This window comes from Adelges cooleyi, unplaced genomic scaffold (assembly GCF_023614345.1).
Source record: "Adelges cooleyi isolate 19-005CV unplaced genomic scaffold, UGA_ACOO_1.1 ACOO_flye_CR_arks_rails_tigmint_CR_PRNA_21, whole genome shotgun sequence".
Classification (NCBI taxonomy): Eukaryota; Metazoa; Arthropoda; class Insecta; order Hemiptera; family Adelgidae; genus Adelges; species Adelges cooleyi.
The window spans coordinates 9,640,357-9,657,705 of NW_026095871.1; the positions used below are offsets into that span (position 1 = coordinate 9,640,357).

Here is a 17,349-nt window from a genome sequence, read left to right on the forward strand (position 1 = left end):
TAACTACTTAACACATTATTTACCTTAATTTGGGTAGCTCTAATTTTTTTTGTACATATTTTAACGTGTCCACCGCCACCACCTCCGCTGTCTTAGTGGGCAGACAGGGAAAAGTAACGTACATTATACTATACAGTGTTCCAGGTTGAATTGGAAAAGGTTTTGGGGAGAGAGAAAAACGGTTTTTCGATTGCCCGCAGCAGCCATAGTAGTATACCTATTATACCCATTGCAGAGAATGGTATAGCAGTCGACGTTTTCGCCGAGTAGGGGTACAGATAAACAATATAGTTTTTTTATATATTAAGTAAAATAGAATGAAGTGTATCACAGACTATATGTGCATTAAACGTAATTAGACGTTGGTGGAAAGTGGATTCTTTATGGACAGTTCTAGTTCGCGTAGTCTGCACACCGTACACATATCGAGATATGGTATAATAAAAACATAGTTTAAACATAAATCAACAGTGACAACAATATATTTTTATAAATAATTATTTGAAGTACAAATTCTCCGAGGAAAAAAACACAAAGGCGACAAATTTGGTTTCTCGATGGAGGTAAGTTTGTAGTTTGGTTTGTTTTTTTAAACTATACTCGCCAGATAAAAAAATGTGAACTTTTTTTGTGTTTAATGTGTTAACTATTTATTTTATATAATTAATAACTATATACGTAAATTCAAATTCGATCGGGCGGATTTTTAATTAAATTTGTTAAAAGTATTAATACATAAAAAAAGAGTACATTATTTTTGTCACTATTAACTTCTTTTTTTTTTTCTGGCCACAACTAAGTCAGGTTTTACGGAATATTATACTATGCACAATTATGCACATACTATGCACAATTTAAAGTCAGTTGAATTTGATTTTTAATACTTTGTACCCAAATAATATTAATACGTTTGAATCGCGGCCAGTTTCACATTTTTGTATGATAAATCTGAACCATTATCTTATCTGATATTGATTTTAAACTATAACTCTATTTAATTAATAATTTCTTAAATTATAATATTTACATGAAATATTCATATAAATAAAAAACTAAATTAATATTTTTATTTCAAATCTTATCTACACATCCTTACCTCGTTGAAACGTTATATAGTATAAAACAATTATCTCAAAAAGTTGCTTGCTCCCCCATTGTAAATAAATGAACCGGACAACTCCCCAATCTTATTTTAAATATTCAATATTATTCCAATTATTTAGAAAAGGTATTGTATATTATGAAAATAAAGTGAACGAAAAAATTGATTGGAATACTAAATGTATATGTAGTTGAATTACACATTAAAAAAATATTCATATTATCAATCAAAATTATTAGTAGTTTTCGTCAGTAAAATAATTGATTTTTAATTTAAAATGATAAAATATTATTATTTTTAGTTTTTTTTTATTAAAAATTAAATTTTAATATAGACGGTTTTTCTTGTTTGTTTGGTTTATAAAAAAAATGCTCAATTTGATTTTGTAATCATAATTTTGTATAGTTTTTATTTTCAATGAAATGTTGTTCAAGTGTGAAGTGTGTATACAATTGTTTATCATATAAATAATTAAAAAAACGTAGATTTCGGAATACGAGATATTGCTATTCAAATAAGGAACATTATAATAATATGCTTGTTTATGCAGAATACAAATTTAAGGACAAATTAATTTGCAAACTTTTCGTTCGGAGATTATAATACAAATTATAATCTTCATCAAACCTGTTAAGAACTAAAAAAAAACAAAAATTCTGTCTATAATTATAAAACAAAAAAAGCAATTGAATTATTTAAATCGGCGATAATTAATGGATTTTTTATTTTTATGTACTTATATTAAATAGTATATATTATAAGTAATAGATATTTTTTGTTCATCATATTACACTCCATTACATATCATTATAGAATAAATTTGGCTAAAATAGTACAAATTCGAGAAATAAGTTTAATAACCTTCTATGTTTGCATTCTTTACATATATAGTTGCCAATTAACACTGATTTAAATACAACAAATATGACAATTTGATAAATAATTACTAATTACCAACTGAGCACATTCGTATTTATCTTATTATAATAAGGTATACATAATAATTTTTCTTCTATACACCTTACTTTATACACACGAGGTCGGCTAACAAAATATTTTCTCATCACATTCATCTATTCATCGCTGAATAAAAATTGTGAATGTAGTTTTTGGATACAGAAAATAAGATAAAGTCAATCCATGTAGGAATTATTATTCAATTCAGTATTACTAAAATACTGAAAAGGTCCTTTCATTTAGTACTATTATTTGAATGTTTATAACCCGACAATTTTAAACCAAATTTATTTTAATTAAACGCTCCACATGTGTAATATATTTTGCTTATATGTATATATTTATACTTATACCTAATTAAGGACTACCTAGAACGAAATTTTGGAAATTGTAATGCCTCTATCGAAACAAAATTAAAATTGCTTTGAGTGTTCGATTGACAAGTATAAAAAAAATAATAATAACCGAATCAGACTAAATTCAACCGTTTACTTAAAAATAATAGCGTGTCAAGAACTAACGAACAGTTAGCCATAATTTATGATAGTTATGCGGGAGTAATAGTTGTTGCTGAGGAAACATTAATGATGTGAGATATTTTACTGTTAACATAACGCCATAAGCGAATATTTTTTACCGAAATGTGCTTGGATTGCTATTCGATGATATACGGTAAGATATCTGTAACAAATGTATAAACACTTATGGTCCGTTTCCAATGTATTAAGTATTACACTGTTGACGTTGCGGTTGCGGTTAGTCGTTATTTTTACAGCTGTTACGTATTCGTTTGCATGACGTCTCACGTAAAGTCGGTTAACAAAACCAACAAAATAATGTAGGCATCTTTAGCCTCCCCATAACGTCACCGGCGTCGACGAAGAAACTGTTTTAATACCGTTAACCTAACCTAACCATCAATCAAACACTACCTACCAAATTTCCTTCTCACATACTACCTAGAACGCTTAACCATAACGTGACTTGAGAACAAAAAACGTTCATAATTATTGTTAAGCTAAATTGTGCATATTGTTTAAGCTCATAATGACTATTTTAGCTTTATTACTCTTTGTGGCATCCAGAATTGGAAGGTTCTAAATAGTTAAAAAAATAAAATTTTGTTTATTGATTTTCTGTTACAGAAACAGAAATGGCTATTCCTCACGTTGTTGCTGACGCACGCGTTAGCCGAACATAGCACGACGTCAAGTAATAAACGGTCGGACGAGTCATCGACGGAACAGACAACGACGGCCCGCGACGGCGTCATCGCCGAGTCCCGGAAAACGGAAAAACGAGGCCTGGAAAACTCGCTGGGCTACGGCCATCCCGGCGGAGGAAGCGAATCGTTCTCGCCCCCGGAGGGCACCAAATTTCCGTCGTATCCGTCGTTTGCCAACGGCCACGAGCGCGACGGAGCGACCAGCAGCCAATCATCATCGGCGAGTGACGCGCCAGACCCGTTTGCTCATTTCGCGTTTGGCGACAGGGATCATCAGCACGCCGGCGTAGGGGGTAATGGTCACGCCGGGCACGGGGCGTCAGGCGCCGGCGCGAATCACGGGAGCCCTTTAGGGAGCGGCACTAGCAACGGCTGGATGGCCAGCCATTTCAACGGAGGAGGCGGCGCCGGCGAGACAACGCATGACGCTTCTGGCGGATATGGAAGTCATGATAGCGGCGGCGGTGGCGGTGGTGGTTTTGGGGCTCACGACGACGGCGGTACCGGCGGCGGGGACGGCGGGTTCGGTTTTACCAGTCACGGGTTCGAAGGGTATGGTGGTGGCGAAGGCGGAGGCGGAGGAGGTGGCGCCGGTGGTCATCACGAAGAAGGAGGAGGTGGAGGAGGCGGACACCATGAAGGAGAAGGAGGTGGTGGTGGAGGCGGCGGCGGCGGTCACGGCGGTGGACACGGCGGCTTTGAAGACGACGGTGGTGGTTACGGTGGCCACGAAGGCCACGTCAAGACGGTGTACATCACCAAAGAAGTGCCAGTACCTTATCCCGTACACGTGGAAAAAAAGGTACTTTACCCCGTGCGAGTGCCCTACGAAAAACCCGTCCCGTATCCCGTGCATAAGCCCTATCCGGTGCACATCGAGAAACAAGTGCCCATTCCCGTGAGGGTGAACGTGCCGCAGCCGTACCCGGTGACGGTGGAGAAACACGTACCGTACCCGGTGAGGGTGCACGTGGACAGGCCGGTGGCGGTTCACATCCCAAAACCGTATCCGGTGTACATCGAGAAAAAAGTGCCCGTATCCGTCGACAAACCCGTGCCGTACCCAGTGAAAATCCCAATAGACCGACCGGTGCCCATCCACATAACCGTAGAGAAACCGTTCCCGTATCCGGTCGAGAGGAAGGTGCCCTATCCGATCAAGGTGCCCGTTGACCGGCCGTACCCGGTACACGTGTACAAAGCGTATCCGGTGCACATCGAGAAACCGGTACCGTATCCCGTCAAAGTACCCGTCAAGGTGCCGTATCCCATCGAAGTCAGGGTTCCCGTGCACGGACACAATCAACATGGACAGCAAGGCCAGCACATCCGGCACGAAGGATATCAATGGGTTTATGGAGGCGGAGGCGGAGGCGGTGGTGGCGGCGATGGAGGAAGTTACCACTCGTCTAACTTCGACCACGGATTTACTGGGTTCGGCAACGGTGGCGGCGGCGGCGGCGGCGATTACAGTGGCCACGAACAAGACGGTTATGGAGGCGGAGGCGGTGGCGGCCACGGTAGAAAAGGGGGCACAGGAGGTCGCGATGACTTCAGAAGGCACGGGTGATAACGTTACTACAATTTACTACCATTACTACCATTACTACTATAATTATTACTACCACTACGTACCAACAGTAAGTGATCTGCTGCCATTTTTATGTAATCGAGAGCTCATCGCGCTGTATGTCGCGAAAAGCATTTTTGTTAGACTTAACGACGAAAAAAATTAATAAACCACTGATGTCTGTAGGTAATATTAGTTGTACACATTTTTGTCCATTTTTTTAAACATAATTATTATTATTTTATGATTGTTGTTATTCTTATCATTAATGTTATTATTGTTTTATATAAATACGTTTATAGTTGATAGTCAGTTCATTTCTGTTTATAATAATTGTGATTATAATATAGAACGCTCGTGTATTTATTTATCATTATTATTATTATTATTTCTTTCCATTTTTTTTTTCTTTTTTGAACTTGCTGTTAACCCGACGGTACTACATATTATTAAAACGTTACGAGGAGTCATACTTAGACCAGTTCGATCCGATCGAACGGCTGGCGGCCATGGCGGAAGTGTCGCGGTACGAAAACAGTACTCGTTGCAATAGTAATGGCGATCATTATTATTACCTTTTTTTTTTTTTTTGTATAACCGAACTATTGCACAAGTGCGGCCGAAACGCAAGACAAATGTAAATAAAAACAAAGTATAGATATACGGAACAGTTAAACTTGGGATAGGCCGGCGAAAACGGTGCGGATGTGACCGGTCGTCGGTGGCGCGTGTAAAAAATAAGTCGGTTATTTGTTTGTCAATAAACCTCCCTCCTTGCAAGAGTCGGCGCGGGCAACGCGTTTTCCACAATGGCAGATCGCGGAAAATGCCCAAAAAGCAATTACAGATTATTTCGGTTGTTATAAAATATTATTGTTATGTTTTTTTTTTTTGAAAACCAAACTGAGATCCGCTTTCGTTTCCTCGTGTCTACTCGTTTATAAATAAATGACGAAAATCTGTCCGCGTCCGAAGAAGAAACCGAAACCGGATCGAGTGGCACTCATGACAAATAGCGTTATGCCAATAATTGCATTGGACACACGGTGACAATATTGTTATTATTATATTAAATATGTGTGTGTGTGTGTGTGTGTGTGTGTGTATTATAATAACGCCTTTATTATTATTATATTATTCTCTACCCGTCGTCGTCGTCGTCATTGTCGTAGTCGCCGCTGTTGTTGTTTATAATAATAATAGTAAAAAAAAAGGCGTCGGTATTATATTTTCTGTAACGACATCGGCGTACAACAGTCGTGCGATATTTGTCGCTCACAATGATGATAATAATAATAATAGATTCTTTTAAATATTATTCTAATATATACATATGTGGGTTAGTGTAATACCATTGTATAGGTATATTTTAATATTGTTTTTATAGGCTATAGTACTCACCCGACGTAGGGAATGTTGGCGGGTACGTGGTATTTGGATCCTGGATCGAAATCAGTTTCGGACCTCAGCACCGGCGGTTTCACTCCACTGAGTCGTTCTCTGAATAACAAACAAATATACAATATATTAAACGTCACCCATTAACTTTGTTAAATTTTTAAAATGTGTATTTTCCAATGTATTTGATTGTAACGTCATTAGTTTGCAGAATTACTCATCCCACAAATAAAAATATATCAATAGTAAAAAAAATACATGTTTTCGTTAATAAGGATACAGCGACAAATAAATTCTATAAAAACACTCAAGTTATATACTTTAAGTATGTGTTATAGCGCAGCGACGGTATCTTTGCTTTTAGTAATTTACTACAAGGTAGTACCCCATTAGATCAAAACCCGAGATCTAAAACAAGTCTAGCTATTGTACATTTGGTTGAAAAAGCAAAACATTACAAATACAGACAGAAAACTCGTACACATTTATAAAATGAGGCTAAGGCTAATTAAACTAATAAAAATGGGGAAATAATACATAAGAAAACATTTTTTTAATTAAAAAATAGTTTATACAAATTTATTTTAAGAAATTAGATGTAGGTACTAATAGTTGATTGTTAAATTTGGAAGCTCATATTCAAAGAGATTATGGAAGTATTTTTATTTACAACCAAATTTGCAACACTGTCTATAATCCTGAGTTGCCAACCGACACAGCGTCATCAGTAATCAATACATAAATACATTTTGTTAATTATACAGCGTTATGTCACCCTTAATACTCGTCTAGTAGTAATTTGGTCGTTGAATATAATAATGTTTTTTTATTTGAAACTGTAAATTACAATTTGTTTCAACAATTAATGAGAAAAAAAAAGAAGAAAAATGCATAAAAATTAAAAATGAAAATAGAAACAGGATAATATTTTCAAACAATGTATAAACTATTATATAGAAAATGTACATACTAATAATAAAATCTATACCAAAATTAGATTACAACAAAAACCGGATCCCTAAAAAAGTTTAACATGATAGAAATCGGACTGTGTGGAGTGACCTCATGAGTATTATGAGTATAGTTATTATGGACGCCCATTGAAGTTCCACATACTTCTAATGTCTAATTAAAAAAAAAAATAAGGATGACCACTGATGAGACACAACGACCTTGACATATTGTCTGTAAAAACATTTTTATTCGAGCAATCATTTTGTGTGGGAATTTTTCCATTTTCCCATTGAGTGTGATTTGCGCGAAATTACCATACAAATTAATATCTGTAATAATCATAATACGACTTTTTGCCTTGAAACTATCATGCAACAATACGTCATACATAACAAAGAGAAAAAGTTTTCAAAACTTGAAGTGATCCACATTATTTAATTATTAACAATTACCTCATAAAGTAACAGAATGGATTTCTGATTATCGTCTGGTATTATACAACAAGAACTTATTTGCATAAGATTTTTTTTTTGAGAAATGTAACTAAGCCCTACTATATGAACGATCTGTGTAAGTTTGCTTTACCGGACCATAAGGCGGATAGGGATTCAATATTAGATACTTCCTAATATAATAGTTATACTATGCTATGGTTGAACAAATGTCGAAAAGAACAACGAATAACGATTGGGGTCGGACTTAAACATGATTTGCATGTACCGTAAATCCCACCAGTGGCAGTTGTATCTCTCCTTGTGCGTTGTTCCTCTGAATATGTCCCACCGCCACAAATCCAACGCCAAGCTAAACGGCAAAAACGTGAGTTTGTCCATGGCCAGTCCAAACAAATAGTTTATGTTGTGCGGTATGTCGTCCACCGAGTTCAATATCAAACCCAAAGTCTGCAAGTGCTTTGGCGTGGATATCGACAAAGAGATGGCCTCGCTGACGGCTTCGTGGAAACCTTTAACGGGCAAAAAAAACACATTGAACATTTGTAACAATATCTAGTGTTACAACAAATATTATCGACAATCATTACCCGGATTAGCTCCGTCCCGGTAGACTTTCGGTTGTTTTTTGTAATTCAAAAAGTATTGCACGTGAGCCATCTCGTGGTGAACGGTGATGAAGTCCTTCATGTTCACTTGAGTGCACATTTTGATTCTGCAAACGTACAACATATCCATTTAATACCTGCCTTTCGCAGTCTCAAACGAGCCGAACACCAAGTGGCCGTTTCGGTTTACCTGTAATCCTGTCTGTTGCAAAAGTCCCAGGCCGATGCCTGACAGATGATGGGTTGACCGGGGAGCTCTTCGAAGACCGAGTTGGCCCAAAACGACTGTGGCATACCGCTCATGTTCAACGATATGAAAAACTCTTCAGCCACCCTGAACATGGCCGCCGGCGTGTAACCCTGAAATCCGGTCACATATTTAATATTGTCAACAACATTAAAACAATAATAATATGATGCTGTTGGTATAATCGTCTATCTATTATGTTTAGTGTTGTATACCTGTTTGATCATCTGCGGTGTTACGTCCAAATAGTTTTTACCCGGATACGGTATGGTCAAGTCCAAAATATTTTCCCAAGACTGTCCCCACATGTTGCCTGTGTACGATAAACGTTATATTATTATCGTATAGCCGATATAGTAAAACTGTCATACCCAAAATGTGAGCTGGCAAAGGCGCCTCACGGCTTATCTTTTCGGGCCCGTAAAGGTCGCGCAACTTCTTCCTGACGTAGGCGTGAAGCTGCTCGTACAAAGGTTTAATCTGTTCCCAGGCGTCTTCCAGTTCGAATCTTAGCGAAGCTGACTCGTACGGGAACTTCCACATCTCGGATGCGTCGGACACATCTGTTTGCACACGATAAGGTTAGATTTAGGGCAGATTATTTATATTAAATCTATTATACATACTGTTGACAAGAGCCGCCTGATTGGTAACGTCCACCAGTTGATCGAACATGTCCCTGACTTTTTGCCCGGTCCTCCTCCTCCATTCTATCCACGTGTGTTGCAGTTCATTCCAGTCTCGGCTCCGGGACATGATCAGGTTCAAGTCTTAAAATAAAAGAGTTGAGAAAAATATTAGTTAACTCGTGTGTCATGGCTTCAGAAACTAGTCTAGAAAATAATATTTTGAAAAGTTAAAAAATTCGGATTCATAATTGAAAAGCAGGGGAGGCTCATGGACACCTAATTTTAAAGACTTCTCCAAAAAATGTTCATGTATATTAAATACGAATTTTTAAGTAATAACTATGGCGCCATCTATTAATGTATTTAAAAACCACCTGAATGATTTCTATACAGCGTGTACATTTGCCTTATAAATGACACATTATTCATGGTGTATTTCAGTCATGCGATTAATTTATTTAGTAGTTTAAAATTATTATGTGTTAACTTTTTATGACTAAAATATTAGTCAATATCGTTTGGTGTAAAGTTGTTTGTAAATTGTATAGGAGTTAATGGCATAGGATTTATAACAAATAATTGTTGTATTTATAAATAATTTTTAAAAATCGTTTTAGGTCGCTGAATATTACGTGTTAGCAAATTAAAAAATACTTTCGAAACCTTTGTTTTTAGCTTCTTTAACAAATATTGAACATTTTATCACAAAAATACTAAAAATATGTCACTTTTTAAATTTTCCTAATTGTTGTACTATATTTATTAAAATATATCAATTTTACAAAATTTCTCCTAATGACGAATTTATCTATACAGCAAACATATATTATCGTTTTTCAAAATATTTGTTTGTCAAGTTTGCTAATAATTTTTCTTAAAATCATTTAACAAATATTATTGTTTTCCAATCGCTGTATGCGATATTCATGTACTATAATAGGGAATTTCAATGTTTTTTTTCTTGTGCGTGTTTAATAATAATAATGATGGTAACTTGCCTGGTTCTAATCTCAGTCCGCACTTAAGCGGTTCGTCGAAAGCACACACGGAAGCGCTATTGTAGACGGCCAACATGTCATTGATGAGGCGGTTGTACTGCGGAAAAAAAAAACAAAACAGTTATTATACCAATTTATTACAATTATATGCTTTACAACAAGTGATTAATAGCGTTTGCGCGCAGTTTCTTTTTTTTTTGTAGATTTTTTTAAATTTTGAAAACGTAAACCACAAAGATTATAAGTATAATAACAACAAACAATTGTAAGGCCTATGCAAATGAACTGGACGTGATTCGAATAACAAAAAAAAAAATACATTGCATTATTGTGAATTCTAGGTTTTTGTTTTTGTACAAGTAACCAATTTCTATTCAAAGAGCTTATAAACGTTAAGCTATTTACAAAAATTTAGTCGTTACTGCGAATTTCCAAAAATATGACAAAAACAACATTAAACGATCATTTACCCGGCTCAGTTGTTCGGGCGACAAAGCGGACGGTCCCGGCATGGACAAATACTTGAGTTGCCTTCTGACGTTGGGATCGATGACGTTGTCTAGGTTCAACCTGTTTATCATCAAGTGAACTTTCCGCTGAAATTCCGAATACAACAACTGCTGCTCCAGCTGTAAAACACACAGACATTTTTTTCAATATTCGATCAATGATAAAAAAAATTATAACTAATCGTAAACTAGGTCTTAAGTAACCCAAAAGTCGGCCACTAATATACAATAGACAACGTGTAACTTAAATACGAAAAAAACTTAAACCGTGTAACTGTGCAATAATATTGAATATTATCAAATAGGATGAATTCAATATAGATGTATTCAGTTTGTGTAGTATACTGGTCGGCGATTCAGTTCAACGGTACACATGAACGTGTCAGAATTGCATACCCGAAACGCCTTGAACTCGATGTATTATTATTACCTGTTTCTTGTATTTCATTGTATTTATTTATTACTAAATTACGTTAACGTGTTAAATCTTGTATTAAATCCCTTACATGCTTGTATTTATCAAGTCTGTAATTTACCAAAAATAAATACAATTTATAGTTAATAATATTAATTTAAATAATATAATTTATTATAATTTAAATAATAATTTATTTTAATTTATTTAATATTAACTAGTTAAACATATCGACTAACGGTTTGAAATTAACTGATTTTTTTTATAAAACTTCTCAGTAATTATCATCCGAACTTAACTAGGCTTACCCTAATATTTGTATATTTTCATGAGCTTCCCCGTTTAATAATTAAACTAAAATCCGTATTTTATAAATACATACGTTACATATAGTTTTGTTTTGTTATTAAATTGAATATTTCCTCACGAGGGTTAAAAAAGGCCAATTTTTTTTTAAATTTCTTTAGATTTTTACTTTTTTTTTTAAGTTTTTCTAATTTAAATAACTAAATCAAAATTCGGCATTTTAGCCTTATACAGAATGTATTAAGCTTTCTATAAAATAAATTGAAATCCATTTAATCGAACTTTCTCAATAACTTAAAAAATATATAACTTTAAAAGTTTCGAACTAAAAAAAACTTACTATTTATTTACCTTCAAATTATTTGGCGTATTTATAACGGCTCCTACATAAATTTTTGTCAAATATTGCCTATCTTTAGCCCCTTAATAAATATTCTTTTCCGTTGCCCTTAATATAATATCTACAAATTGCAGTATAATAATTCGTTTTGCGAATGATTTGAATGACAAGCACGGTCAAGGTACAAATAAGTTAGTGTTGAATTCCAAAGATAAAGCAGTCATGTCCCCCCCCCTCTCTCTACTGGGGATACATTTTTCGGCTAAGGCGTATCGGACTTACCATATCGAAAAAGTGATTACTTGAACAACGATTTTTTAATTATCTGTATCGAAATTATACATCATAGTGTTAGCGCGTTCCTCCAGGGGACATAACAAAATGGTTTATTATTCCTAAGTATTTTAATTGGTGTGCTAACAGGTAATGTATACTGTATTGTGTAGTTTTAATAGATGTACGATTAGACATTCTGAACGATGTGTTTAGGCATTGACGGCCGTACCGAATTATCGACGCGAGCGATTACTTGCACATTTTATCATCACCTATACGTCTTATAGTCTGATTCAACCGTGCCCGCCCAATGGTTCGAGAGATTTCCGCGTTGATCTTAACAACGGCCAGTAACAAACAAGTAATTTTTTTCCAACAAGTCGTTGTTAGCGCCTACACCAATTTTTGCTTAAGTATATAGGTGAACTCGGTGGATGTGCTCGGACAACGTCATTCGACGGTCTAAGCGTGGATTTCGCATGTAGACAATGCTACTCCAAGGCTAAGACAGTCCACGCTGGGTTCCCTTGTGATTTTGAAACCGAGATTCACATGCGCCTAAATAACAATACACGGCAATAGTGTATAACAACGTTAGTGCAATATTATTGTTATATTGCCTTTGGTCTCACGCTCGCACTCGGGATAAACACACGGCCAAGAAGATAACGTCATTCCGACAGAGTGCTGGTCTGTGTTGTGCAACCCGTGTAACGACCACGACATGTAGGAACCTAGTACTGGGCTAATGGAATTTGTTAATAATCACACAAGTCGTAGTAGGCAGAGTAATCGGTCAAATAGGGTTCTCGCATAACGCCAGCCGGGGGATGACGATAAGGACTTGGGGGGGCAGTCGGTCTGACCTGGAATGGGATGGCTATTATTATATATATATTATTGTAACAATGTCCATATTATTGTTATCAGATACACTGTACAGGTCGTGTAATAATAATAATAAAGTAATGGCCCGAAGGACTCGGTGCGGTGGCGACGATTGTTAGAAAACGCTGTCGCCCTCTAAGTCAAAAAAAAAATTATACTGAGGAAACTTCATCGACCGGCTCCCGTGTGTAGTACATAATATAATATGTATATAGAGGATGTAAACAGATTTGATAGCGGATAAAAAAAAAACATAATAATAATATAGGTACCGTCAACGTCTTACGCGTATTTTTTATTTATTCCAAAACGACAATGTCAAGGTCGCTGTTCACGCGTTAGTCATGCTTATCCGTCCGGCAACAGCAAACAATATTTTAATATTATACATAATATAATAACAACAACTACCTAACTACTAACAACTACTTACTAACTTTAGCTGCATATATTTTGTAATAGTCGACGATAGAACTTAGGTTTGAAAGTTGATGTATAATGTATTTTTTTTTAAATCAGAGTAAAAATTAGTTAATAAGGAGCAAAATTCGTTTTGAGGATTGCAAAAACAGAACTTTGGATTTTTTTTTTAATTTTTGTTACCACGAAATCATTTAGTTATTTATCTAATATCTTTAAGCATCTTTGTCTATAACTATTTGGGCGAAAAATTCAACTTAATGTGAGAACGGCCACACTATTTTACTACAAAAAGTCAAGGGTACTACAAGCCAGATGGGTATCAAATACTGCAAAACACTGTTGTTTATAAAATTATCTCAATGCTTAAAATTAAAACTAAAAGCCTTTAATAAAAATGTGTCACTATATCTTCGGTAAGAATGAGAATGACATAAGTAACTAAATTTGAACGCTTTTCAATTGCAATTCAATTCTAGATTTGACAGATTATCCAAAAATTATAAATTGTTCAAACCAAGTTAAATACTAAAACTATTACAAAGGAACTGTTTATTATTACAAAATGCATACCTACTATTAATTTAAAATAAGATTTAACTTTAAAGTTCAATTCAAACAAACCATCAAAGTCGAATTTGATAAATCTCAAAACGTATTTTTGTATCAATGCAGTTTTAAACATAATCAATTTATTATTTTATATTTTTTTAATTTTTTTTATAACTTATTATACTTTTTAATGGGAAAATGTTTTCTTTTATTTTCAGTACTTATTTTCGGATTTGCTTGGTTTATTTTGCAATTAAAAATTTTAGTTATTAATAAATATAACGTGATTTGTGTTAATTATTGTTTTAAATTCAAATTGTATAAAATGGGCTGTATCTAATTTAAAAATAGTTTACGATTGTTGACTTTGCTTCTTACACAGAAAAAAATTGATTAATTTATAAAAAGTAAAATCGAAAACGTACGACATTGGCATTAAGCCACAGAATTATAATATACATATTTTTTTTTTGTCTGTATCAATACGGTTTGAGGAGCATAAAAACAAAATCGGTTTTATGGCAACCGCTAAACACGACAAGCACTAATAGCCCAAGAGCAGATGTAAACCACCATTGGTCACACGTCATAACCATATACATATATAGGTATATAGACTAACAATAATAAAACTATGTAAGATAACTTGTAGTGTATATACGTGAGTTGTTTAATGAAAACGCACCGACCTTCTGCTCCTCGCGTACATAATACTATAATATTATAGTGTTTACGGCATTTTGCACATTAGCTGTGCGACTTCTGTCCACCACAAATCGCCTAAAAATAAAAAACAACAAATAGGTGTATCTTAAAAAGCGTGCGCGCGTTTCATTTATCGCGGACGTGCCATCCGTCATTTGACGACGATCGCCGTCAGGTAAAATGCACGAGCAAGTGTTATTGTCAATAGAATTCCACACTGAGTGTTGTGTGGCATATTATTTGGGCGTAAGTCTGGTATAAGTACAACACATACACAATATGAACAAATCCGACCGTACTTGGGCCCTTAACGAGCACCGAACCCTTATTGAAACGATAAATATGTCTAGGAGGCCGATTTGTTATAAGCGGTTAAAATAAATTTGAAATTGCATACAAGCAATATACTCGACTAAAAACCATAATGATTTTTATTAAATAAATAAACAACCGAGTGAAAAAATGATAATATTTCAAGAATTCGAATACTGAACTGAGATAGCCATTCTGTAGCTAACTAAAACAACATCACTTTATACTAAATAAAGCATAATTCTTAGTAAAATTGAGTGTTAAAACTATTTTTAAAGCTCAATTATATCTGTAAATTACAGTGAGTGGAAAATGGATAACATTCCAGCTCGTTAAATGTTTTATATAAAAAAAACGATTCATTAATCATTATAATTATTATGTCATATTTCAAGAAGTTTAAGTCAGGTTCTTTATTTACATAATTTGTATGGGCAAGTTTTTGAAGAATTATTGTTATTATTCAACCAACAAATTACTTGAATCTTAATAATATATATTCCATAAAAGATTTAAACACCTTAATACATATTTTAGATATTTTATAATTATATTGTTTAAATAACGGAATAATATGTAAAAAAAAATTTTATTTTTTATAAAAACGTAATTAAAAAATTATATGGTAGCTATTTATAAATGTATAAATTGAAAATTATAGACTTGATTAAAATATTTACTTGTTATTTAAAATAATAGGTCATTGCGTTGAGACATTTTAAATGTATTGATTTGCTTACTGTGGGTTTTTATCGAATATTTTTTTTTTATATGTTAGTTATTTACATATTTCATGTCGAATGTCGATGCAAAGTTGAAATGGTATTTTCAACTATTTTTATTCTAAGCGTATCGGTGTAAAATTAATACTCTTTTTTAAGTATAATACTTAAATTGTAGTAACCAAATTCACCTTAGTAAGTTTGCTTTATACATTTTGCAGTTGTCTACTTAGTTTTTTTTTAGTTATCAAAAATAGGATCAAGAAATAACTAAAAAACAATCTATAATAATGTAATACCAACAAATGATTCATCGTACTTACTAGATGGTAAATTATGGATAACAACAAATTATTACATTTATGCATTATGATTATAATTAAATGGTATGATTTAATTAATTTTATTATAGATTATTTATTACTGATATGAAAATTATATTATATTTTATATGCTAATTTTTTTATTTAATACACCTATATACATACACATAAACAAATATTATATACAAACAAATATAAATATTCCACTCCTTTAAGCCTAATGAGAAGGAGGAAAACTCTGAATCTATATGATGCAACCTCCGCTTGAGTGCTATAAGACTTGGAGATCATACTGCAGAAGAGATTTAAAATGATGTCTGTAAAACTAGTTTTTTTAATTTACATACAAATTATATTATCATAAAATACAATGTTCCCACGGTAATCCATGAGACCTCTGTAATAGACAATCGTTAAAAATGTCGGTATTTCCATTGACGCGCTTACCACGACAATTCTTTGAATATGCTAAAAAGATGTAAGCAATTCGTCAGCAACTGTATAAACCAGTCACCTGCATTAAAATTATGTATTTTAATGCGATCGTTATAATCATTTAATCTCATTATACATGAAAAATAACGATTGATTCGTACGCAGTATAATTTATTTTTCCACTAATTGGATTCAGATATGTTCTGTTATAACTAAATGTCCGTGTTTGTGTATTTAGCATATTTTAGCTTCGATGCAATGCGAGAAGGTATTGGTTTTACTCTGATGTGTGTTTTTTTTTTATCTGTATACACTGTAACTTTTTTAATACTGGACCAATTCCTTCGAATAGCAACTCTATATTTTTATTTTCACGTGGTGCGTATGACAAGCCATTTGTATAACCCACAGCGAGGGGTACCAACTTTTGGTATTTTTCCTCGTAATAAATTCAAAATTCACATAATTTATAAATATATTAATATAATTGCAATTCGTAGCTAGTTGACGTTCCAATCTAACCTACCATGAACAACGTTTTTTGAGCTGGGTTTATTTTATTATTTTTTTTTTTGCAAGGTTGAACACAAACGCGTTAATTGATTTAAGTTATTGGTCGAATTCCTCCAACATTTAAAATATAACTAGATATTACTTTATATATATATATCTTATACGCTTTTGGTTCGCACCATTTCATTTGTCAAACTCCAAAAAAATAAGATCAATGCCAAAAAGTGACTTTTGTAACGTTGGTGTTGTTTAAAAATTAATATTGAATTGTATAACTTCACTAGGTTTTCCGATTAACTAACATGATCACATATTTATTGGCTCGACTAATCCCACATAAATTACAATTTTAAATTATAACCGATTCAAAACATATAAATCGTTTAAAATAACGTTTAACAAATAACTGAATCGTCACCATCCAATATAGTTATAATAAAAACAATTTTTTAACTAAAACAAAACAGACTATTGCCAGTTGGCATTATGCCGT

General features: G+C 33.8%; 2 protein-coding genes across 2 annotated transcripts in view; one reads left to right on the forward strand and one right to left on the reverse strand.

Annotated features, from left to right (window-relative positions):
* The window catches only part of LOC126834798 (angiotensin-converting enzyme-like), a 39,683-nt gene that overhangs the window by 19,529 nt on the left and 2,805 nt on the right, over positions 1-17,349 (reverse strand). The window contains exons 2-10 of the mRNA XM_050566975.1: positions 10,611-10,769; positions 10,141-10,237; positions 9,140-9,283; positions 8,885-9,076; positions 8,729-8,826; positions 8,457-8,626; positions 8,249-8,373; positions 7,927-8,170; positions 6,256-6,354 (exon numbers count right to left, since the gene is read on the reverse strand). Coding sequence (XP_050422932.1) covers positions 6,256-6,354; positions 7,927-8,170; positions 8,249-8,373; positions 8,457-8,626; positions 8,729-8,826; positions 8,885-9,076; positions 9,140-9,283; positions 10,141-10,237; positions 10,611-10,769 — 1,328 coding nt within the window. The remainder of the gene's footprint in view (positions 1-6,255; positions 6,355-7,926; positions 8,171-8,248; positions 8,374-8,456; positions 8,627-8,728; positions 8,827-8,884; positions 9,077-9,139; positions 9,284-10,140; positions 10,238-10,610; positions 10,770-17,349) is intronic.
* On the forward strand, positions 322-5,131 carry LOC126834800 (uncharacterized). The gene is made up of 2 exons (XM_050566977.1): positions 322-563; positions 3,205-5,131. Exons 1-2 carry the CDS (start codon positions 558-560, stop codon positions 4,852-4,854), a joined length of 1,656 nt encoding a protein of 551 aa, XP_050422934.1. The 5' UTR covers positions 322-557; the 3' UTR covers positions 4,855-5,131.